The sequence below is a fragment of the Crinia signifera genome, chromosome 19 (assembly GCF_055691185.1).
Source record: "Crinia signifera chromosome 19, ASM5569118v1, whole genome shotgun sequence".
Taxonomy (NCBI): domain Eukaryota; kingdom Metazoa; phylum Chordata; class Amphibia; order Anura; family Myobatrachidae; genus Crinia; species Crinia signifera.
This window is the reverse complement of record NC_139226.1, coordinates 96114104-96136054: the sequence shown is the minus strand read 5'-3', so window position 1 is coordinate 96136054 and position 21951 is coordinate 96114104. Positions and strand designations below refer to the sequence as shown.

Below are 21951 nucleotides of genomic sequence, written 5' to 3'. Positions count from 1 at the left end.
CACCTCATATAACAGGCGCCCTTTACTGCCCTCTAGTAGAGCAGCCCTTTTTTCTCTTTTTCCATTGCAGATTGCTGTATTAGAAGGCAGACGTACAGTGGACATTTGAAAGAGCATTCGATGGTGACGCAGAAGGTTGATCCAAGCATGTCCTGCGTTCAGCAACATTGCCCTACACTGGTTTTCTAAAGCTCTATGGCTATTCTTAAGACCTGCAGGGAAATGTAATGGCAGAGCTAGACGATCTTAGACGTCCTTAACCATTTACAAGCCAATACTGTATTGCAATTCCGGGGCTAGACTAATTTCAGATTTTAGGAACCTCTGCCTTAGAGTGTCCCACATCACCTTTACGGAGGGGCCGAAACCCTAAATAATGTATACCATTCACTTCTAGAAGAACTTGACGAAACCTCAGACTGAAAATCAATGATAAAACGGCACACCGCTGCATCAAGTTTCTTAAACCTTTATTGTAAAAATGTCTAGCATTTTTAAAAGGACTTCATTCTTGTTGCGTAAAATATTTACATATGATACAATGGAGCATAAAAATGTGCTATATAAATTCAAACGAACACTGCTAAACTAAAAAAAAAAAAAAAAAAAAAAAAAAAATTTAATATACAGCCTTAAAAAAAACACAACAACAACAAACAACACAATTCACAGCTTTCTGTAAAAATGTATAAAAATGTTTTTTAAATTAAAGTTTTTTTTTTTAAGTATTTACATAGCAAGTGTCAGAGCCAATCATCTTCCAGGAGAACGCCAATAACTTAAAAAAAACAAAACAAAAACATTTGAACAGAACACAAAATGTAATTTGATAATCACATAGAAGTGATACAGTTATAGATGTTCCCGTCTCTTTACCGGCTTTTGTTTCATCTTCCCAGACCCGTATATAGATAAATCGTATTCGGAGGTTACGTACGGAATGTCTCCTTTGATGCCAGGCTTGAAATAAGAAAGGAGGGGAAAGAATAAAAACTTTTTTTTTTAAAGTACTGGAATGGAAAACTTGTGCGACTGCAGAATAATATCATGAAAGAACAAGAAGCAAACAATTTATTTACATTTATTTTTAGCACTTCCCTTAAGAAAGGAAGGTGGCACTGTGGAAGAATAGTGCACGTAAAAAAAGAAACCAGGTTTTCCAACATTTGACCGGTTATAATAGACAGCAGATTAAAGTACAATACAAAAGATCAAGCTAAAAATAAGTTCATAATAGCACGGAAGCCGCGGAGTGTTAGAGGCAGAGAAACGCGTAGAGGCCCTGCCCTCCTTTATTGCATTGTGGGGTTTTGTCACATGACTAATTGGGCCAATGACGTGGATTGCAGTTAGTCTCCCTAGGAAGCTGTGAGATTGGTACCTGGTCGATTGGTGGACAGTTAAAAGGTTGACACAAGCAAATGGTTGACGTGACAATGGTTAACACTGACAGATCTCATATGACGAAACACAAAAAAACCTGTTGACAATTTCTACATCAACCAGCCTCATGTCGACCTTACCCCACTTCTACCTCTTTACCGTCGACAGTTTAACCCTGTCTACCTACACACTGTAGATATTCTACACCCCCTCCCCCTTACCAGCTGTGTGGAATATATCAGGGGGGGGGGGGGGGGGTTCAGTTATCCTATGTTTGGTGATCAGAATCAGCAGTGATCACTGCTAGTATTCATTCATAGAAGGTCTAGCATTTGATTTTTTGTGTCTGAATAGTAAATATGGCTGCCACAGCACTCTGGCCTTTGGATCGACTCAAATTAAACAAGTATGTGAAGTCCAAAGCTGTAGAGAGGACAGTTCCGCAACAGAACCTATATACACTATACAAAGCCAGCCGGAACGAAGCAAGGTTGGGCTATTCCTGCCAGACAGAGTACCACACATTTCACCCACTGAACAAATACATTACTGGAAACTGAAGAATTCTAAAGAATTACCAGTCATCTGTTTAATTAAAACTACTGATCTGAACAGTTTTTGACCATTTTCTAAGGGAAAGGAACAGATTGCTTACTGTCATTTGCTACCATACATTACCAAAAATTTTTATTACATACAGCCAACTAGTTGGACGGTTGGAGGAAAGTTGATTAAGGTGTATTGCGGCAATCCATGTGTCAGTATAAAAATCTCGATCCTATAATTCTATTCATATGGTTATAAATAGGTACGAGTGTGGGGTGTGGCCATGGGTAGGGGACATGGCCACAGGTGAAGGGGTGTGTGGTTACCAGGGGTTAAAGTGAGAGGGAACAGGGTCAAACTGAGTTCCACCACCTCTAATGGTAGGGGGAACTGAGTTCCACCTCTACCAAAGCCCTGAACAGTAATTCCAGCAGAAAAGCCTGTCACAGTGCATTCTTCTTCTAGCACAGCGTATGTGATGTCATGCCATCACCACCACTGAAGTGAAGAAGAGCTACTCTGTGCATGCTGAAGACAGGGTGAGAGGGGGCTGAAGGGTCACAGAGGTGGGGAAGCTGCTGAGGGACACAAGCCATGAAGCTGCTGAGGGACATGGAGAGCGAGCTGCAGGAGTGACAGACAGATGTGTATAAGCAGCACAACTGTGGACATTATGTGTATAAGGGGCACTGCTGTGTGATTTAATATGAATCAAGAGCACTACATGCGGTGTAATGTGTATATGATTGTGCTACTTTGTTGTGTAATCAGTTACTATTATGTGATTACACCCCTTCCTTGTGGGACCATTATCCCTTTTCGGGAGGTAGGGCACAAATGACCTGGCAGTGGTCTGGGCTCTGCCTAATGAGGAGGGGGGGGGTTGTCAGTGTTGGGGGAATGGAGTTCCACCACTTACATTTGTAGAACAGCTGTTAAAAAGGAGGGGTAATGAGCACATGAAACCACACACCATGATCATGGAGTGCTACAAGACCATTAAACAGAAAGAAAACCATTAATAAGCACATTATGTTACAGCATGTAAAGGTACGTACAGACTATAATGATACAGACGGTGCTGTATATAGTAGTGTCTATGGGCCATTACTGAGCTGTAAGAACACACGTAATGGGACAATACCTGGTGCTTGAAGATGCTGTGCGGTATAGAGATGTTTCCTATTAGCAAACAGTTCACCTGTGGGAGAGTCTCAGGTGGGACCGGTGTGAGGATGTGGTAAACCTTTCTTGCAATATTAATACCCCGAATGATACCTAGTGAAAAAAAAAAAAAAAAAAGGAACATTAATAAGTATATGCAGCGTTTATTTACTGTCAGCATGGGGCAAGAAACCGTAACATCCTAGGGAGCACGGAACTGTTAAGGTGAGAAGGCAGAAGCTTGTACAGCAGTTATATCTTCGTGCACTGGTTCAGCCTGGAAATATGACAGACTATCTTACATTGCATGCAATACATTGGGACAGGTAGGGGAACAGCAGGGACCTCAAATTCAAGCTAAAATATGAGAGATTAGTTATCCACAACTACAGCACCTAAGCCAAAAAGGATCAATGCCAGCCAGCTGGAAAAGGGATTGGTTCATCTCTCAGGCTAAGTGCATAAAGGACACAACCTCCACTACAGGTTGAGTATGCCTTATCAGAACTTTTGGGGGATTGTGGAATTTTTTTTTCATACTTACCTGGTCCCCTGGTGGTGTCACAATGGTCCCCTGATGTCCCCAGGCGTCCTTCAGGATCCTCTTTGCGCAATGCCCCCCTGGGACTGGAGATGCAGCTGAAGAGGATTCTGAAGGCTGCTGTGGACATCTGGGAACGAAGAAAGTATGAAAAAAAAAAAGGGGGGGGGGGGGGGGTGGTTGGAGAAACTGAAGTTTGGGAATATTCTGTTTTTTTGGGAATACACCTGTAATACAGATAATTGACCCGTAATACAGAGAATTGTCAACTCGTACTGACTCTCTATAACAGGAGCCGGGTTGAAGGAGACCCCATGATAAAGCTGCGGTTAAAAAAAATAAATTATATATATATATATATATATATATATATATATATATATATATATATATATATATATATATATATATATATATATATATATATATATATATAGATAGATATAGATATAGATAGATAGAAATTTATTAAACTGGGGTCCTATTCCATTGTGTGTCTCCCATCCCATAAATTGCCTTGCTCTCACATAGCCAACAGGTGCTCGGCTGGGGACAGAGAGGGGTGTGGGGGAAGGCAGTAGTTCTGCAGAAAGTCCTGCAGGTGGGGTCAGGTGGAAGCTCTGGGGCAATTAGGGAGTTAGAAACAGGCAGTACTGGGCACAGTATTTACCTCCTCCCTCCTGCTGGGAGCCCCCTGGCTGGGTCACCACAAAGGTGGTGGTCTGGGATATCATCGTCTGCCTGTAGGTCTGTCAGCTTGGGAGCATTACAGGGTGGCTAACAGCGAAGGTGCCAAGAAAAACCTGGAGGATTCAAATACTGCACCGGGGGCCACTGCAGGCTGCGACTGGCTCGCATGCTGGAGGACAGAGTCAGATTGCAGCACGTCTTGAAATATCCACATGCACCTGAAAGCTGTCCTCCAAAAAAAATCATCACCTTCTCAATATTCTCTAGAGAGCTAATGAGAGTATGATTGACACTGGCTCTCAGAATGGCAATGAGAAGTGAATATGGATTGTCAACAGTGCAAAGAGGTGCATTCCAAAGCCTCTATCCTCACTAACTCAAGTGTAATGTGACTGTGGTTGCTATTGAGTCCCATAATAATGTGGTAAACTAGAAATTCATTATTAGCAGCATTAAGAAACGAACCAAGAATGAAAAATATGCTCCAACTGCTGATTCTACAGTAGTAGGTCACAGTGATTTCAGCTATATTTAAGAATAGAACATTTTCACAAGATTGTTACTTTATTGGAATTAGATAATGGGATGATACAGTCACTATAATACTAATCCATTACCGTCACTTTACTATGGATTACTAGAATGTAGACTGAGGCTCAATAAATTATTCTATACACTTTGAATTTTACACATCATCTAAAAAAGGAGAGTCCTTGTGGAATTATGTTGTCACTTAATATTGATTACTTAATGCTGTAGTATTACCATAAATACAGTCCTATTGGAGAAAGTGTTCTATATACATAAATTCAGTAAAATAAGTTATTAGCATATTTCTATGGTAATTGGAGAAGATAACTTACATATTTATATGAATCTAGTCATGAGAGAGGGTTAAACTTGCTAAGATGGGATATTGCCCATAGCAACCAATCATTCTATTTATTATCGTCTAGAAAGGGCTAAGTAGAATCTGATGGTTGCTATGGGCAACATCCCCTCTTCAACAGAACTTCCAGACAGCGCTAAACAATGAGACCGTAATTAAAACGCAAATGATGTCATGATTAAGAAAAACACAGGCTTGCATTACAGCATAAAATAATGTATTGTAGTTCAGCGCCTTCAACATGCAGATCAGTAACTCACCGAATCCCAGGCAGTCGCAAATCGGAGTTTGCGTCAGTATGACGGGTCCACTGTCCTGACTACGGATGTCATCCAGAATGTGGCAGAGACCGACCCAGCTGGCATTAGCCGAGTACATGATGTGTGACGGAGCCACGTCTGAATGGATCACACGCAGCGCCACTGCATTAAAGGGCACCTGAAATGATAGCGTATAATATCACCAACAGATTTATGGTTCACACAACACGTCATCTACATCATTAGCTAAACGAGCACTAAGTGAAGAACTGCATGTAAATATTTCCTTTCTACAACTAGGTCAGCCATTCAGCACAGGGATAATACACTCGTGTATAGAGGGACATATACAAGGTGGTAAGTGTCAAAGGCACCATAACCACTTACAACGAACCTTTGCATGTATGATAGCAAGTAACAGATATTCACTTTTCTCTATGTTATATGTAAACATTTATCTGATGAGGTTTGTTTTAGGACAACGTAACACAAAAATGCCAACACACACACACACACACACACTTTCCCATACAATGACAAAAAGACAAAGTGGACAAAGATGGGACTTCTATTGGGAAAAATGGGATGTTGCTATGAGTAACCAGTCTATTTATGATCTTCAAGAAAGCGCTAACTAAAGGCGGCGATTCTGATTGGTTGCTATCGGCAACATCCCATCTTCAATCTTAGTAAGTAAACACCAAAAGGTCAGAAGTTTGACAGTTAAAATGTTTTATATTGCCGAATGCAATTCAGTGTTCTCGGTCATATCCCACAGGGACTGGTTATGTGTCTATCTGCCATGTACCATAATGGAATTAGCTGTTCGGGAAAATATATAAAGTAGCTTGTACATAGACAAGGTTACAGGCCATTTTATCAATCAAATCTCACAAATTGAACGTATACCCCATGGAGCGCGCACACACACCTATGTACAGCAGCATGGTATGTGGGGGAAAGCATATAAATAAAAATAAAAAATGTAGTACAATATAGAACAGCTAATTATCACAACAGTACAGAACACAGTGCAGTATAACCAGGTAAAGGGGAGGACCGGTACAGGTCACTGTAGCCAGTAGGAGCAGGCAGCTGCGAGTTACTAGACCACTTGTAGTAAGAGCAAGCAGTATCAGTCGCTGAAGGGGACAAGGTGCACTGGAGACATGGACAGTGCTATGGGGTAGAGATTCTACCATACAGCTTCCATACTAAGGAGAAGGGCTAGACAGCTGTAAAGCAGACAGGGAAGGAGAATTGAGGAGGGCTGGTTGACTCTAGTAAAAAGGTTCATTTTAAAAAGGTACATAAGCTTTTAGTAAATGTATAGGCTATATATTCACAAATGGTTAATCGTGCAAAATGTCAGCCACCATTTGTGTACTGTGTCTCTATGGCATGCAAATGCGGACAACAGACCTGTAGATCGCATCTCAGCTATGCAAATCCCTAACCCCCCTATTTCCTGCAGTATCCATCTACACTACAGACTTGTCTGCTGGGGGATACAGTCATTGTTCCATCTACGTTAGGGTAGACCAGATATAGGATGAAGGAGTTACATAATTAATCACATGACTAGCCAGAGACAATGACTCTGCTCCCACCCTGCAGGATACCTCTCTGTGACCATGGAGAGAGAGAACATTACAGTCCCAGGTGTCACCGTGCCATGCATGGACTGCACCAAGTCCTACCACTTCCCTCGCGGTACTCACCTCATAGGGTAATAAGCTGTTCAAGGGAACGATCTGCTCTGGGTCAAACTGCTGCAATTTACTAATGTAGCCCAGCATGGCCAAGTCCCGCAGAATCCACTTATGGCACAGCCTTCATAAGAAAAGAAAAAAAAGACACACATTGGTGAAATGCACCATCTTCCACTTAGTAACCTGCTTCCCTTCCACCATACAAATGGGCAGACGCAAAGTGGTTCCTTACATGACTTCTGTATCTCCCGCACGCTTAAAGTCGCTCACGACGGGAATGAGCTGATGTCCTGCTCGGAAACGGAAGCCGTCTATATAGTCTTGATCCTCTTCATCAGAGGTTTCCAGACCTCTGCGCTTGCACCGGGCCTGTGACCATCCTTTAGTCACAAACCCCGCTGTGTTCTTGACAAACTCAGGAGTCAGTGGCTCCATGACGTAGCCGTCCTTTGCGCTGATCTGGACAACGTGACTCGGGGAAAGGAGATGAATTAAGTCAACCAAGAGTAACAATCCAAAGCCTGGGAGAACAGGGAAACGAAATGGGTGTAAACAGAAGCACATCCTTAAATGATATAGCTTAATTTGACCCTTCTGAGCATTATCGCCAATTGCTCCCGTGGGCTGTGGCCACCCATTAGTGTAGCACAGACATAGGGAAAGCACAGTGTGAGCAGGTGGTAGGAGAGGCAGTGTCACCTATTAGTGTAGCCCCAGACATAGGAAGAGCATGGTGTGAGGAAGGAGAGGCACAGTCACCCATTAGCATTGCATTGTGATAGGGAGAGCAAGGTGTGTGTGGGGAAAGAGGCACATTTACCAATTACAACACAGAGATAGGTAGGAATAGATAGGGAGAGCACGTGGGAAAGGAACAGTCACCCAGAACTGTAGCACAGATAGAGATCCAAATACTGAGATTAATCTACCTTTAACCCAACCCATGGTGTTGATAATCAGCGGCTGGTCTCGCTTATAACAAGTGATGACGTATTTCACAGATTCAATAAACCGTTCCATATCCTGCTCACAGGAGGTCTCTCCAAAGTAAACCATTTTGTCTGGGATTCGCTGGTGGGTATATGGAGGACCTAGCATACACATATAAAGATTACACCTAGAACACACTGGCAAAAATGGTTAAACATATTGTTTCTTTTTTTAGTACTTTGGAAGGTCTCCCAAACCTTATTTAGGTTATACGGTCTAGGTTATTTTTGAGGGAAGGTATATGGTACGATGTGACTCACCACCAGAAGTCCCTATGCTGTTGTTCAACCCTTGTTCCTATGCCAGGCAAATACACCCCCCTACACCAATCTCAGTCTGATATGAAGGATCCTTTTACACCTATTTGTTAGGACAGTCACAATGTTCAACAAGGCTCAGAACACAACCTTAAAGTCCTATATACACTAGGTGATTTTCAGCTTGCCTAGTGTGTATGGGCGGGCGATGAGTGATTATGCGCACTTCCGAATCATCGGGGGCAGCCGACGGCTAGCATTACAGGCCGAATGAACCACTTTGCATATTTTCATACTATCGCTCTGTGTGTATGCACTGAGCAATTTAAAATCGGCCAATCATTTTCATAACATTGCTTATTGGCAAAAATGCCCAGTGTGTGCTCTCCTTAAGACTGTGGGGTAGAATTGTATGGCATTACCTGCTTTGCCTCATTAACGAGGCGAAGCAGGAGGGGAGACCGACAAGATGTATGAACATCTTGCCTGCCAAAGCAAGGGAGCGCAAACTGACGCGCTGTCTCTTTCCCCCGGCTGGCTGGGCATGCACTGGATCTTGCTACTCACGTGAGATCTCCAGCTCAGAGCCAGCAGCATGGACAGCTCTGTCCCTGCTGTGGGCATAGGGCATTGCCACCTGCAGCTGTCGTATACGATAGCTGCAGGGGCGGTATGGTCAGCAATGCTGACCGTTTATACATTAGATAGGAGGCAGGCGCCCAATATAATATAACATCGCTGTGCTAAGCCTCCTCCCCCACACCGCCGCCGATATAGTACCCAAATCACAGGTGTCATAGATCAGGGGAAGCGCTATCCCCTGCCATAACGCACGGGGATAGCGCATATTCCCCCGATCGACTGTTCCTATAGCTACCCATGTGTTCTGAGCCTTGTGCACACTATGCTTTATCCTACGATTCCCACTGGGAATTAAACGACTGTATGTGGCTAGTGACACATCAATGAGAAAAGGGAGAGAACAGCAGTTGTGCTGATCCTGTTACTCAGCACACTTTACAGTAATTCAAATTCAATGTCTATGGATACAAATGAGCATCGGATTTCCCCCACACGCACATCGCCAATGTAAAACTTCATAGATTTTGTAACCGTTCCATTTAAAACCATGTAAAATATAAAGAATGAGGCACTTACCCAGAACCGGCTCATCAATGCACAGCAATGAGATACATCCTGGAGGGGTAAATTCTGTTTGCCCCAGGTCACATTCTAAGTAATCAACACACGGGATTCTAATAAAAAAAAAAAAAAGCAGGGATCATATAAGTCAGATAACGGGGAATTACAGGGATATCTGGGAGCACATAACTGCTTTAGGCCCCCATTTGTCATTGATCGCAATTACAATGCGATCTGGGCGGAACATTACCGCCCAGGATCGCATTGTAAAATGCGATCATTTCGCCCCAATGTATCAACTGTTATGGCGCAGGGACAGGGCTCCGAAAGGAGCCCGTTCCTGCGATGCCTGGAGCCGCCAGCGCGGTTATGTGCTGACCCCGCGACCCCGCTGACCGCACTGCCGCTCGGGCATATGCAGTGCGATATGTAGCCATAGGCTACAATGGGCTATCGCCATATCAGAATGGCGATAGCCCAGGGGTGTGATGCTGGGCTGCTCGATGTTGATACATCGGGCAGCTTCGCATCCCCCATAGAAACCTATGGGGGATGCGGCCGGCGGCGCTGCAGGGGGGGATCGCAGCAGGGATCGGAGATTCCTGCTGCGGTCCCCCTTTAATACATTTAGGTGATATTTAATATTTGCGGTTAACCCCCGAATACGGATGTTTTCAGGGATTTAGCCGCAAATATTGCTTGATAAATGGGCCCCTTAGTGCATTAAGTAGCACATAGGCTTACTAGTATATGTAGAATGGACAGCTAAGACAATCAAATCTATGAAAGATGCACAGTATGGCTGCCAGCCACAACACAAGGACTCAGCATGTGATGTCGGAGGGGAGAGAAGGAGGGGGAGGATATCACAGTGTCAGCAGAGCTCAGAGGGGCATTCCAAAGTAACCCTCAAGATTCCCTGTATAGTCTGCCATAGGGATAAAAAGGAATATTTTGCGGCTTTATACTGCAGTGATGACTTTAGGTGGAACTACCCCCTTCGTTACACCTGTTCTGGTCAGTCCTCTTAAACGCTAATACTCAAGTAGGCAGATCTTTAAATCATGTCTCTCCTGTATTAATCTGTTGTCCTGGAGATAATTGTGAAGATCTGATCAGCCAGCAGGGAAACCAATCTGTTATGGTGTGTAAACACGGTGCAATTTACCCTTCCATTTCGACTATATATTCAAAATCAAATCAGGATCACATATACATCATATGGAGATACGCTCACCTGAAATCGAAAAGCTAAATTTCTAAAGCGTGTCCAGTGTTCTTTTTTGGTCAACATATCTTTACTCAAAGTTATATATATTTTTGCTAAGCACCTTAAGTAAAATAGCAAAGGAATCTCACCGTGTGTACACACCATTAGTTATTGTGTGTAATCTAGATCCCGAAATAGTCATATAAAGGAAATGCAACGCTTTACCTGCTTAGTAGTTGGTTGAGGAGATATCTATTAAACGTGGACTTCCCAACATCGTTCGGCCCACAAACAAGAATGACAGGGCAGCCGTTATCTTCCTCTGCATAATGGCAATAGAACAGATTTAAAAAAAAAAAACAAAAAAAAAACACCTTTGTAGGTAAGGAGACACAGTCATTGGTCATCCGTGGGAATGACCATTACAATCAAAAAACAAATTCCACACATAAAAAAATACAGTTGCAAAACGAGAAAATGAGATGGGTTTAAAAAAAAAAAAAAAAAAAAAAAAAAATTTTTTTAATGCCCATTATCCACTGTGTATGTTAAACCCAATAGAGCAGACATGTCCAAACTATGGCACTCCAGCTGTTGTAAAACTACACATCCCAGCATGCCTTGACATAGTTTAGCATCCCCTAATAGCAAAATTGTGTCAAGGCATGCTGGGATGTTCATTTTTACAACAGCTGGAGGGCCATAGTTTGCACATGCCTGCAATAGAGTTTGACATTGCCAAGGACGGACATGCCACCATCATGTATGGTCAATAAATAAGCATCGCGCTCAGTAAGAATGCCATTAGATGTAAATGGCCATACTGTATATATGAACCTATGGTATGCGGTTACAGTGAGGAACCTGCCGAGAAAGGAGATTTTGATCCATATATAACATTAAGGCAGGCAGAGAGGAACAAGAACAGCAAGGATACAGGTGAACTCCATGTAATGATGATCCTTATTTCTGAACTGGAATTATCAACTATGTGCATTGAAATAAACAATTTCATTTGTTCCTTAAAAAAAAAAAAGGAATGCCATTAGATAGTTTCCGCCTTAAAACTCTCCCTTGTATCCTCCCGTCATTACATTTCTACAAATCATATAGGTCTTCCCTATATAACTAACTGGTATGGTCCTACCCTCTGTACTATATTCTGTGGAGCTGTTGCCCAGAGCCAGGCATCACAGAGTAATTGGCTGACCGATTTTATTTCTGGGAGCTGCATCCCAGCTCATCATATAAAGGATATCTTTTTTTTTTTTAATTCAAGATGAACACATTTTATACAGATGGAAGTGAGATTTGTCAAGTCGGTGTGGAAGTGAAGCATTACGTATACCAAAACTGGCGATAATCAACCAGATCCTAGTAATGGGAATAGTCCCAGATAATTGGAAAAGCAGAACTAGGGCTTAACCCCTTGAGTGGTGGGTTTTTCTGGGGCAGGACAAACATACCAGGGCAGGTTTGTCCTGCCCAAGAAAAACCCTCCAGAGAACTTAGTGGCGCCCCCCACCCTCCCTGTCACGCCCAACCCCTTGTTGCTCACCACCAGCCATCCCGACTCCCCACCCCGGATCGCCAGGGTTCCCCTGCCACTGTCCTCACCAGTGACCAAGCAGCAGGCTTGCGGATGTTCAGGGATGCGCCCAAACTCCCGAGCATCCTTGAACTTTGCCAAGCGGGGCCTGCCAGACTGCTCACTGCTACGGCGGCAGCAGCAGGAGAGCCCAGGCGCACGATTGCCAGGTGGGAGAGGAATTCAGCACTGGCCGAAGGTGAGAACCACCACATTCAAGGGTCTAAAGTAGAAAAAAATAATAATGCGGCAATGTAGGGGATGCAAGTCTTTATTTTGCATGCATGCAATGTTAGCTGATTTTGCATGTATCCCACAAATTGCTGGGCAGCTTAATTTTTGCACTGTTATTTAGATTTAAGGAGACGCCGCTCTCACATCTAAATCTCTCTGCATGTTACATCTGCCCCATCTGCAGTGCTACATGTTTGTTAATGTTCAGACTCAGGCCCTTGAACCAGATGAAATCCAGCTAATGGTGCCAGCTACGCTGCAGGACTAGGGTGCAATTGCTGTTTTCCTGGCATGTAGGGAGCTGCAGTGACCTCTTCCCTCTAAGTATACACAACACTGCGGAAGAAGCGATCTCAGAGATAACAGAGCACAGATCAGGAACCGGCGAGTATATTCCTCTGCAGCCACGCAATGGACCAAATGAAGGCCTATGTGGATTAGCAACCATACGGATTGTTCCTTATCCAAACCAATTGCAGGTTGTTGATTGTTACAGCTTTTCAGTAGCAGAATTTTTTCAGTTGTGTACACCAAGGCACTCAGCTAATGTGCACATACACGGAGCTCTGGCACCTTCTGCTAATGGGCACAGTGTAATAATCATCGGTTATACCATCTAATGCAGTCATGGCCAAACTATAGCCCTCCAGCTGTTGTGAAACTACAAGTCCCATTATGCCTTGCCACAGTTTCGCTATTTGGGAATGCTAAAACTATGGCAAGGCATGCTGGCATGTGTAGATTCACAACAGCTGGAGGCCACACCCGATCCAATGGTTTCAATGTGATGGCTAGTAACCATCGCATGCCTTGCTTTAATGCTGGAAGCCCGGAAACCATTGTGCTTCCGATATCAATAACTAACCTTGATTTCCCCAACCTGGAACTCTCCCCTCACCGATTAGTCTGCAAAGTATTACACAAAGTAATACATGTATGGCAAGGTCTCATTAATGTATAAGACCGTATTGGCGGCATTAGAATCAGACTTGCCCAACGAGGCCATGTGAGTAAGTGTGACACTTACCTGTCTGTGACGATCACCTGTCACAGATTTTTAATCACAAACCCACAGGGCTAATTCCTAATTCTACCAACCCCTATATGTAGTTTTTACGAATGCTGGGATGAGTATTACAATCTGGCATGTATCCTCCGATTCGCGGTGGACTGGGTGAATGGCACTGCCATTGTCACCGATGCAGCTTTAAGGCCCCCATACATCGAGGCGATTTGGTCCGATGCGACCAATCGGCCTGTTAAATCGGACCAAATCGCCTCTCCCCGACATGCAGTCAGGTCCGATGCGCAGTCCCTTGCGCATCGGATCCGACTAGGTGGTCGGACTGGCTGGCCGTCTGACCACCCGTTCTGGGGCGGGCGGGAAGCAGGGACGCATGTGATCCATCACAACGGATCGCATGTGTCCCCTCCGCCGGGAAGGTTACGGCGGCTCACACTCTGTCGGGTGTCCGTACACTGCTGCGAGACGTCGCAGGCAGTGTATGGGCACCTAAAGACTCACAGCTATGTGCTCCTTTATCGCTTAGCTTTCTTTTACACACATGCCCATCGCAAATAAAGGCCCCCAATTTGACAATCCCTTACTGTCTTCTACTATATACACCTGAAGACGCGCGAGAAAGTCTTTAGGCCTACAACACTTCTGTTCTCTATCCCTCCCATTGGTTGGCAACATGGAATTCCAGGGGGGTGATGCCAGGTCACCTTTTGTGGCTTGGCGATCCCGAGGAATTTCTTGTTTAAGACACCTACTTAATACCTCAAACATCCTACTCACATTTGAGGAAGCAACACAACGTTTCAACCTCTTGCCCAGTCACGCCTTCCCATATGCTCAGGCTATTCATTATCTCAAATCAGTCCTGGCCAAATTACAACCCCAGGATATCACCAATCCTTTCGATTCGGTAATTCACACACAAACACACTCTGTTTCTACTATATATGGACGTATACGTCCAGAGCTAGACCCTGACAAAAATTTGCCGGCGCTCACTAAATGGGCTTCACAGTCCTCATCCCTTGATTCTGAAACCATATTAGATACTTTTCTAATCAACCTCAAACTTATCCCGGCCAGCTCCTACCATTTTCCACAGAGCTTATATCTCACCCAAACGCTGTTACCTGATGGGCACAGCTGAAAGGTCGGATTGTTTTAAATGTCGCGCGCCGGAGGCCGATATATATCATTGTCTTTGGCAATGCCCACATGTACAGACCTTCTGGCACGTGCTACATAATAATGCTACAACCAAACTTAAATTGTCATTTAGCTGCACTTACGCCTGGGCACTGTTTGGGCATATTGCCGACTAATCTAACATACCTAAAAATTACAAAAAATTGATTGTACTCCTCTCAGCAGTAGGTAAAAAAGCAATTCTAGAGCAGTGGATACAAACTTCGTCCCCCTCATTAGATATGGCGACTTCACGTCTCCATTTTCTATTCACAATGGACTAGTTGGAGACATAAGGAATTCTTGACCCCCAAATTATTTGCCTGCTGGAACAAATTTATTCAATCCCTCCCCTCCCGTACTAAACTGCCCATTCAGGGCTGCTTTCAAAATACGTCTTGGTACTCCCTTCAACTATTGCAGAATACCCCACCCGTTATCTTTAATTAAACTCCCAGATACAGGCTTGTATACACTCCAATTTTTCTCATTTGCTTCTCCACACTTCTTTCTACTCCATGTCTTTGATCTCTCTTCTCCTCATCGCTTGCATGCTGATCGGATCTCTCCATGGATGGGTCGGCGGTCCGGGACGGCTGCTGGGCAGGTACTGTGATTCGACACCTGGTCACCCGCCATGTTAGGGTAGGACCAGGCTGTTAAACTGTTAATTTGCTGCAATTATACTATGTTGATTCAATGATATGGCCAAGGTAATAGAGGGAGAATCTATCCCAGAGCTATTTGACGAGAATTATCGACAGAATTACTCACAGCCATATTTTCCTGAATGTTCTGGGAGACTACTCTCCCCTATACCTATATAGTGAATTGTTGTAGAAAATGTTTGAAAAAGGGGTACTTGTTTCCTAGCACGGCCACAGCGATTTTTTAATTGAATCAAATGTGAATAGGGTCCCTGGGACCCGATTTTACATTGGATTCAATGTAAAATATTCCCTAGACCCCCAAATTTTACAACGTAAACCCCACCCCACGATAGACGCCAACCCGAAACGTGGCGAGCGCAGCGAGCTCGCGAGGGGAGGCGGTGCGCGTCCTCCGACCTTTTCATTCCCCTACTATCCACGTCGGCGTGGAGTCGAGAATATATAGTGTGGCGAGCCACCGAGCCCGAAGCGTGGCGAGCTCCGCGAGGGGATGCGTATAACTTCACAGGTATACGCGTGCGCTCGCCACGCTTCGGGCTCGGAGGCTCGCTGCGCTCGACACGCTTCGGGCTCGCTGCGCTCGCCACACTATATATTCTCAACTCCACGCCGACGTGGATAGTAGGGGAATGAAAAGGTCGGAGGACGCGCACCGCCGCCGCTCTTCGGGTTGGCATCTATCGTGGGGTGACGACGGGGCCATATATAATGTGAAATGGGTCATATTGGCCCATTTCACATTTTTTCCTATGTGAGATGGACTTAATCAAGTCCATCTCATCTTGTGCCATTATAATGGCACAAGACCGACGCGATGCTCCCGATTTCAATGTTAAAAAATATTTTAACATTGAAGCCTATGGCAAAATCGGGGGCATCGCGTCGGGACCAATGTTAATGGTCCCGACCGACGTGAAGCCCCCGATTTTTCCTTTGCCGGCAAAATGGACCTGATTTCAAAGGAAATCGGGTCCATCGCGGGGATCGTGTAACTTAAAGGTACACGATCCCAAAGATTGTGGCCGTGCTAGGAAACAAGTACCGAAAAAGGTTTTGGATCCTCATCGATGCTACCTTAACGTCATCATTCATGATTGAATGTGTTGTATCATATAAAAAAAAAAAAAAAAAAAAAAAGAATACTGGGATGAAGGTGGAATATCCTTCGTTAAAATGTATAGATTTTGAAATAATTTACGTAACCTCTGCGTACATACCAAGACAAGCATGAACCAGTTGCTGCACTGCAGAGACTGCGTCCTGGGACATAGTGATCCCAATCTCAGTGTTGCAGCTCTGAATACCGATAGTGTGTAAGACTGCATCCTCCATTTGCTCGGAATGCTTTTTTTTCTGAGGAAATAAACAGAAGGTTTTACAGTTAGTTATAGCTGTGATACGAGACATCCAATCACAGCAACGTCTCATCGTGTTTGCATAACGTATTGTGATGTATAAGCTCTGCACATGCTTCAGAAACAAGCATACGCAAGTGCGATCAATGCAGACTCATAAGCATTTTAAAAACATCTCTGCTTACAACTAAAAAGGTGTAAATGGGTAGTAATGATCTCACATAGGAATATGTCAGGTGAGTTGGTACACATCTTTTCAGGCTTATCACTGGCACCAAGAATCGGTTGGTGGCAGCAAATCTAGTGCGCAGATCGAGGCAGCTAAAGATGGAAATATTCCATGTGGGCAAACAGGAGCATTTACGGATGATTCACATTCATTCCAGCATCAAAACACAAGACATCGCGTACCGGTCGCGTCCAGAAGATTTTGCCATAATCTGGAAGGCTCAGGATAAAGTTGCTTGTTGTGTCTTCCAGTCGCTCCAGCAACAAGATGGAGGATGACGATTTAAAGATTTTCATTACTGCCCGTCTGCAATCTGAAATGTAAGAGAGATTTGGATAAGGTCAACGCAAATGGACACAAGTTTCGGGTTTGGCCAATAAGAAAAAAAAAAAGTTTTGAAATATGATATTTATTTTGATATTATTAGATCTGCACCATTTTACGTTTCGCCAGCACTTAATTCAATTCCCCCTTTGGCTCTGCCAGGATTCAAATACAGATGAGTTCTCGCATGAACTACCGACTTCTCGCAAGAACTCCTCTGTACTTCCTCTTAATCTGCAGCAGCCGGAGACTGAGTCCCATTCAGCGTCAGCCGCCGGACTGTGGGACTGCTGCTGCAGCGGGAAAATTAGTAAGTTTGGCCCCCAAAGGATTTTTTTAAGCATGCAAACAGCCCTTGTCATAAAAAAAGGTTCCACACCCCTGCTCTAATATGATCCAGCAGCAGTAAACTTATTCCTCCTCTTGGATAATATGATGCTCAGCACAGTGAGCGACACAGAGCAATGGAAATACATAACCGTACTTGATGATATAACTCCATGGCTGGAGAGGATAGACATATTATAAAACAAAAACATACGAACTGTCCCACCATGACTACCAGAACCCACATTCTCACTGATCATGAGTTTAACACACAGATTAGGAGTATGCCAACTTCATACCTTGGGTTAGTATACAATCAGAAAGGCAGGATGTTTTAATAGTGTTCTCCTCGAGGGCTTTTTGATGGGCAATCTGCCTGACACAGGTGACCATGGAGCACGGTGGGCAACAGAAATGTTCACTGCACAAAGCTGCCCCCTCCACCTAGATCCCAACTGAGCCAGCACTAGAGAAAAACATTAGACTCACAGGGGTTTATTTACCAAGATGGGAGTCCTAATGAAGATGAGATGTTCGCCAGAGCAACCAATCAAAAGCTACTTATTTACCACCTTCTAAAAGATAGGATCTAACTGGTTGCCCATAGCAACACCCCATCTTCAATAGAACTCCCATCTTAATAAATAAACTACCAACCAATCTGCTCCTAACTGTTATTTTTCAAACACAGCCTGTAACATGACAGTTTGGTTCACAATGGCTGGTACTTTACCTCCGTTCACTTGATTTCTCGACAAGGATTAATACATAGACACCTAGGAAATTTACTAAGCTAGGAGTTCTATTTCAGAGGAGATGTTGCTATCAGCAACCCATCAGATTCTATCCATTATCTTCTGGCAGGTGCTAAAAAGTAGATTCTGATTGGTTGCCCACAGCAACATCCCATCTGAGAAAGTACTAAGATGGGATCTTAGTAAATTTGCTCCCTAGTGTTCATTCTAGCACCCTGCATCTTCCAAAACCTGTGCAGTCGCTCTCAATGTGATTCTAGCACAATGTGGTCTGTATTCAGAATGGATATGCATACCAGACCTGTGTTATAAGCACCACAGCAGACAGCAACACCCCAGGGAAAAAGAACTACACAGGTTTTGATAGGGCAGGGTGCTAGAATGAGCACTGGACACCTAAACCTAAGTGAGGTGCTGGGGGGGACAGGGTACACAACAGGCTACTGCACACCTCCTGTGATAAGTATGAGAATACAGATAGAGTAAATCATCAATAATCCAGTGATATCTGTATTACCTAAAGAGAGGTATCCACGCAGCAACAACCTGGCCTCCAAGCAGATCTCTTTCCGTGTTTTAGAGGTTTTCTTCTGTTTCAGCCCTACAATAGCCAAAGGTGAATGTGTTTTTGGGGAGTACAACTCATAAGGGCTTTCATTGGAGTTGATGGTTAATCCGAGCACTTCCACGCTGCCGTACAGACACGTCACCACGCATTTCCCTCTGAATGTCAGCTTCTGTATTAAGCAAGCACAGGAGAAAAGTTACCTCTAGTCTGGCAATAAATATACTGTGATCAATATGAGACAGATTCAACTTTTACAGGAGAACTGCTGGAATGGATAACAGGATGCAAAGTGACAAACCGCATGTCTTGCCTGTGGATCCAATCCTCGGCATCAGATCAGATGGCCTGTACTATATAATATCCACAGCCTTAGCTGGGGTCACGTGCGAAATATCATACGGAGAAGGACCACATATATTACATCGCATGTGATCCAGCTGTCAGGGCACTTGCTGTGATGTTGCATGTGATACCACCTTGCACAAGTGTATGGGGGCCTTTAGGCCAGCTACACACCAGAACGACTCCCTTCCAAGACTGTCTGTACGTACACACTACACCAGGGTTCTCAAACTTGGTCCTCAGGATGCCACACAATTCACGTTTTTCAGGTCACCAGCAGGTGCACTCATTACTGACTGACACATTTTAAGAGATCCACAGGTGGAGCTAATTTCACTAGTGATTCTGTAGACCTGCAAAACATGCACTGTGTGGGTTCCAGAGAACCGAGTTTGAGAACATGTGCACTACACCATGTAATGAACAACCTTCCTTACGATAAAGCAGCAGGGCACAATTGCCGAATTGCCAATAGCAACCAGTTTCTATGTATCATTTCACTGACTGTGCTACATAAATGGGAGCTAGCAGCTGATGTGGTTGCTATGGGCAACGTCTCTTCTTTATCACTCTCCAGGGCTTTAAACACCTCCCCGCTATGTATGGTCATCTCACTGACCTGCTCGGGCCCCAGCACCATCACACAGATACCCTCCTCCACCAGCAGCGTGTTGCGGCCCGGGCTCTCCTCGGAGGTACTGGTGCTGGCCTTTGGCAGCTCGGAGGCGGCGAGCTTGCAGCGCTCAGCCAGCAACTGGCGTTTTCGCACATAGCTGCCCTTCCCAGGCCGGACCCTGAAGGAGGGCCCCAGGCGAGCGCTGAGAGGCTTCATTGCAACGTTCCTGGAGAGCGCGAAGTTCTCGGTCACAGGAGGAAATGACAGAAGCACGGCGCCGACTCAAGGGACAACCATCAGCTTTCACATGGGAAGTTGGCCTAGGACGGTACGCAGCGGTCGGGTTACGGGTACAGCGCTCACGTCACGCTGCACCCAGGGCTACTAAATGCTCGGCCTGTCCACGCTAAAGTGCCCCGCCCACAGAGCAGTCGTCATTCAGACCGCCACATCTGTCTTGAGACTGGCAGGGCATGCTGGGAGTTGTAGTTTTTTGTGTCTTAATGAAGCAGGAAAAGCCTAGCATGGGTCTTCAAACTGTGGCCCTCCAGATGTTCTGGAACTACATGTCCCAGCATGCCCTGACAGTTTTGGCATGCTCTTATAGGAAAAAATGTGGCAATGCATGCTGGAACATGTAGTTTCACAACATCTGGAGGGCCACAGTTTAAAGACCCAAACACCTAGTGCCTACCTCCCAACATGACCCCCTCCAGGAGGGACAGAATGCTCCATTTCTGGACTTTCTCTTAATTTATGATTGCCATCACCTGTTTAAACAGGTTAATTGTGAAGAAAGGTGTTTCACCACAGGTGATGGAAATCGTAAATTAAGAGAGAAGTCTAGAAACAGAGCATTGTGTCCCTCCTGGAGAGGGTCATGTTGGGAGGTATGTCTGTAGCCCCTTCAGCTCTGTAAATAATAAAGATTAGTAGCAAGTGAAGATTCTGCTCAGTGTCCGACTCCTCACTGATGGGTAAATTTATTAAGATGGGAGTTCTATTAAAAATGGGTTGTTGCCCATAGCAACCAATCATATTCTATCTATTATCTTCTAGAAGGTGCTAAATAAGTAAGAAGTAGAATCTGATTGGTTGCTATGGGCAACATCCCATCTTCAATAGAAGCATGCAAACTCTACTACGTAAGACTTTTCCAAAAAATGGCCCAACTTTTCAGCGATTCCAGCTGGTTTCCCACAAGTCGCTGCTTTTCGGGGTGGGGGCAGGGCTAAAGATGCAAATCACTTCATTTATCCCAGCCCCCTCCTCGGAGACCCATAAATAGCGGGATTTGCAGTACTGGGTTGGTGGGGCTTGATGACGTCAACATCAGCCCCCCCTCCAAAAAAAAACAATACCCCCCAAGTGCTGCTGACAGTCTCCTGTCCGGGCTTCTCCCGTAGAGGAGACTTTAAAGGTAGGCAACCCTGTGCACCGCTCACAATGCACCCATTATAAACAGGCCCCTGATTCCCCTTTTTCCCCTATACTTTTTATTTTCCCTTTGTATTTGTTTTATGTAAATATATGTGAATAATCACAGTGTTTTGCAAACGCTAAATAGACCGTATTCGTGCCCACAATATTTCCTATTGATGTCAAGTAGTCCTGAAGATAACATGGAAAATGACATGCTAGTCCCCCAAGAATGGAGATTTGAATATATATGTATTTCCTGCTCTCTCACAAGTCTTAAGATTGATCCACGTGGAGCTTAAATGACTATTTTGTCCTCTTGGATTTGCATACTGTCATCTAAACACTTATCATTTCCTCTCCCATAATCCCCCGTTTTCTGCGGCAGGTGGAGGTGTACACATGCACAAATCAGCCATCCCTTCTGTAGCACAAATACTTCTATTAATAGTTAGTCGGCAAGTAACTTACAACAAACACGTTTCCCTGTATTGTCCATCACTGGTGCTATTATCCCGCTGGAACCCTGAGG

General features: G+C 44.4%; 1 protein-coding gene across 1 annotated transcript; it reads right to left on the bottom strand.

The window, feature by feature from the left end:
• Positions 1-453: 453 nt before the first annotated feature.
• Positions 454-20383, bottom strand: NOL9 (nucleolar protein 9). Its single transcript, XM_083162964.1, has 12 exons — positions 20004-20383; positions 18992-19211; positions 17251-17381; positions 16702-16837; positions 11011-11107; positions 9591-9688; positions 8115-8276; positions 7418-7706; positions 7195-7306; positions 5474-5651; positions 3074-3207; positions 454-960 (listed from the first exon to the last, which is right to left on the bottom strand). The coding sequence occupies exons 1-12, from the start codon at positions 20214-20216 to the stop codon at positions 853-855; spliced, it is 1878 nt and encodes a 625-aa protein (XP_083019090.1). The 5' UTR covers positions 20217-20383; the 3' UTR covers positions 454-852.
• Between the last annotated feature and the right edge of the window lie 1568 nt (positions 20384-21951).

Bases quoted from the DNA above. Each gene is read 5' to 3' on its own strand.
- NOL9 (XM_083162964.1), bottom strand. From the start codon at position 20,216: ATGAAGCCTCTCAGCGCTCGCCTGGGGCCCTCCTTCAGGGTCCGGCCT. The intron at 16,838-17,250 runs GTACGCGATGTC...TTATTTCCTCAG, and splicing joins AAATCTTCTGGACGCGACCG to AAAAAAAAGCATTCCGAGCA. The intron at 8,277-9,590 runs GTAAGTGCCTCA...TGTGTATGCTAG, and splicing joins CATTGATGAGCCGGTTCTGG to GTCCTCCATATACCCACCAG.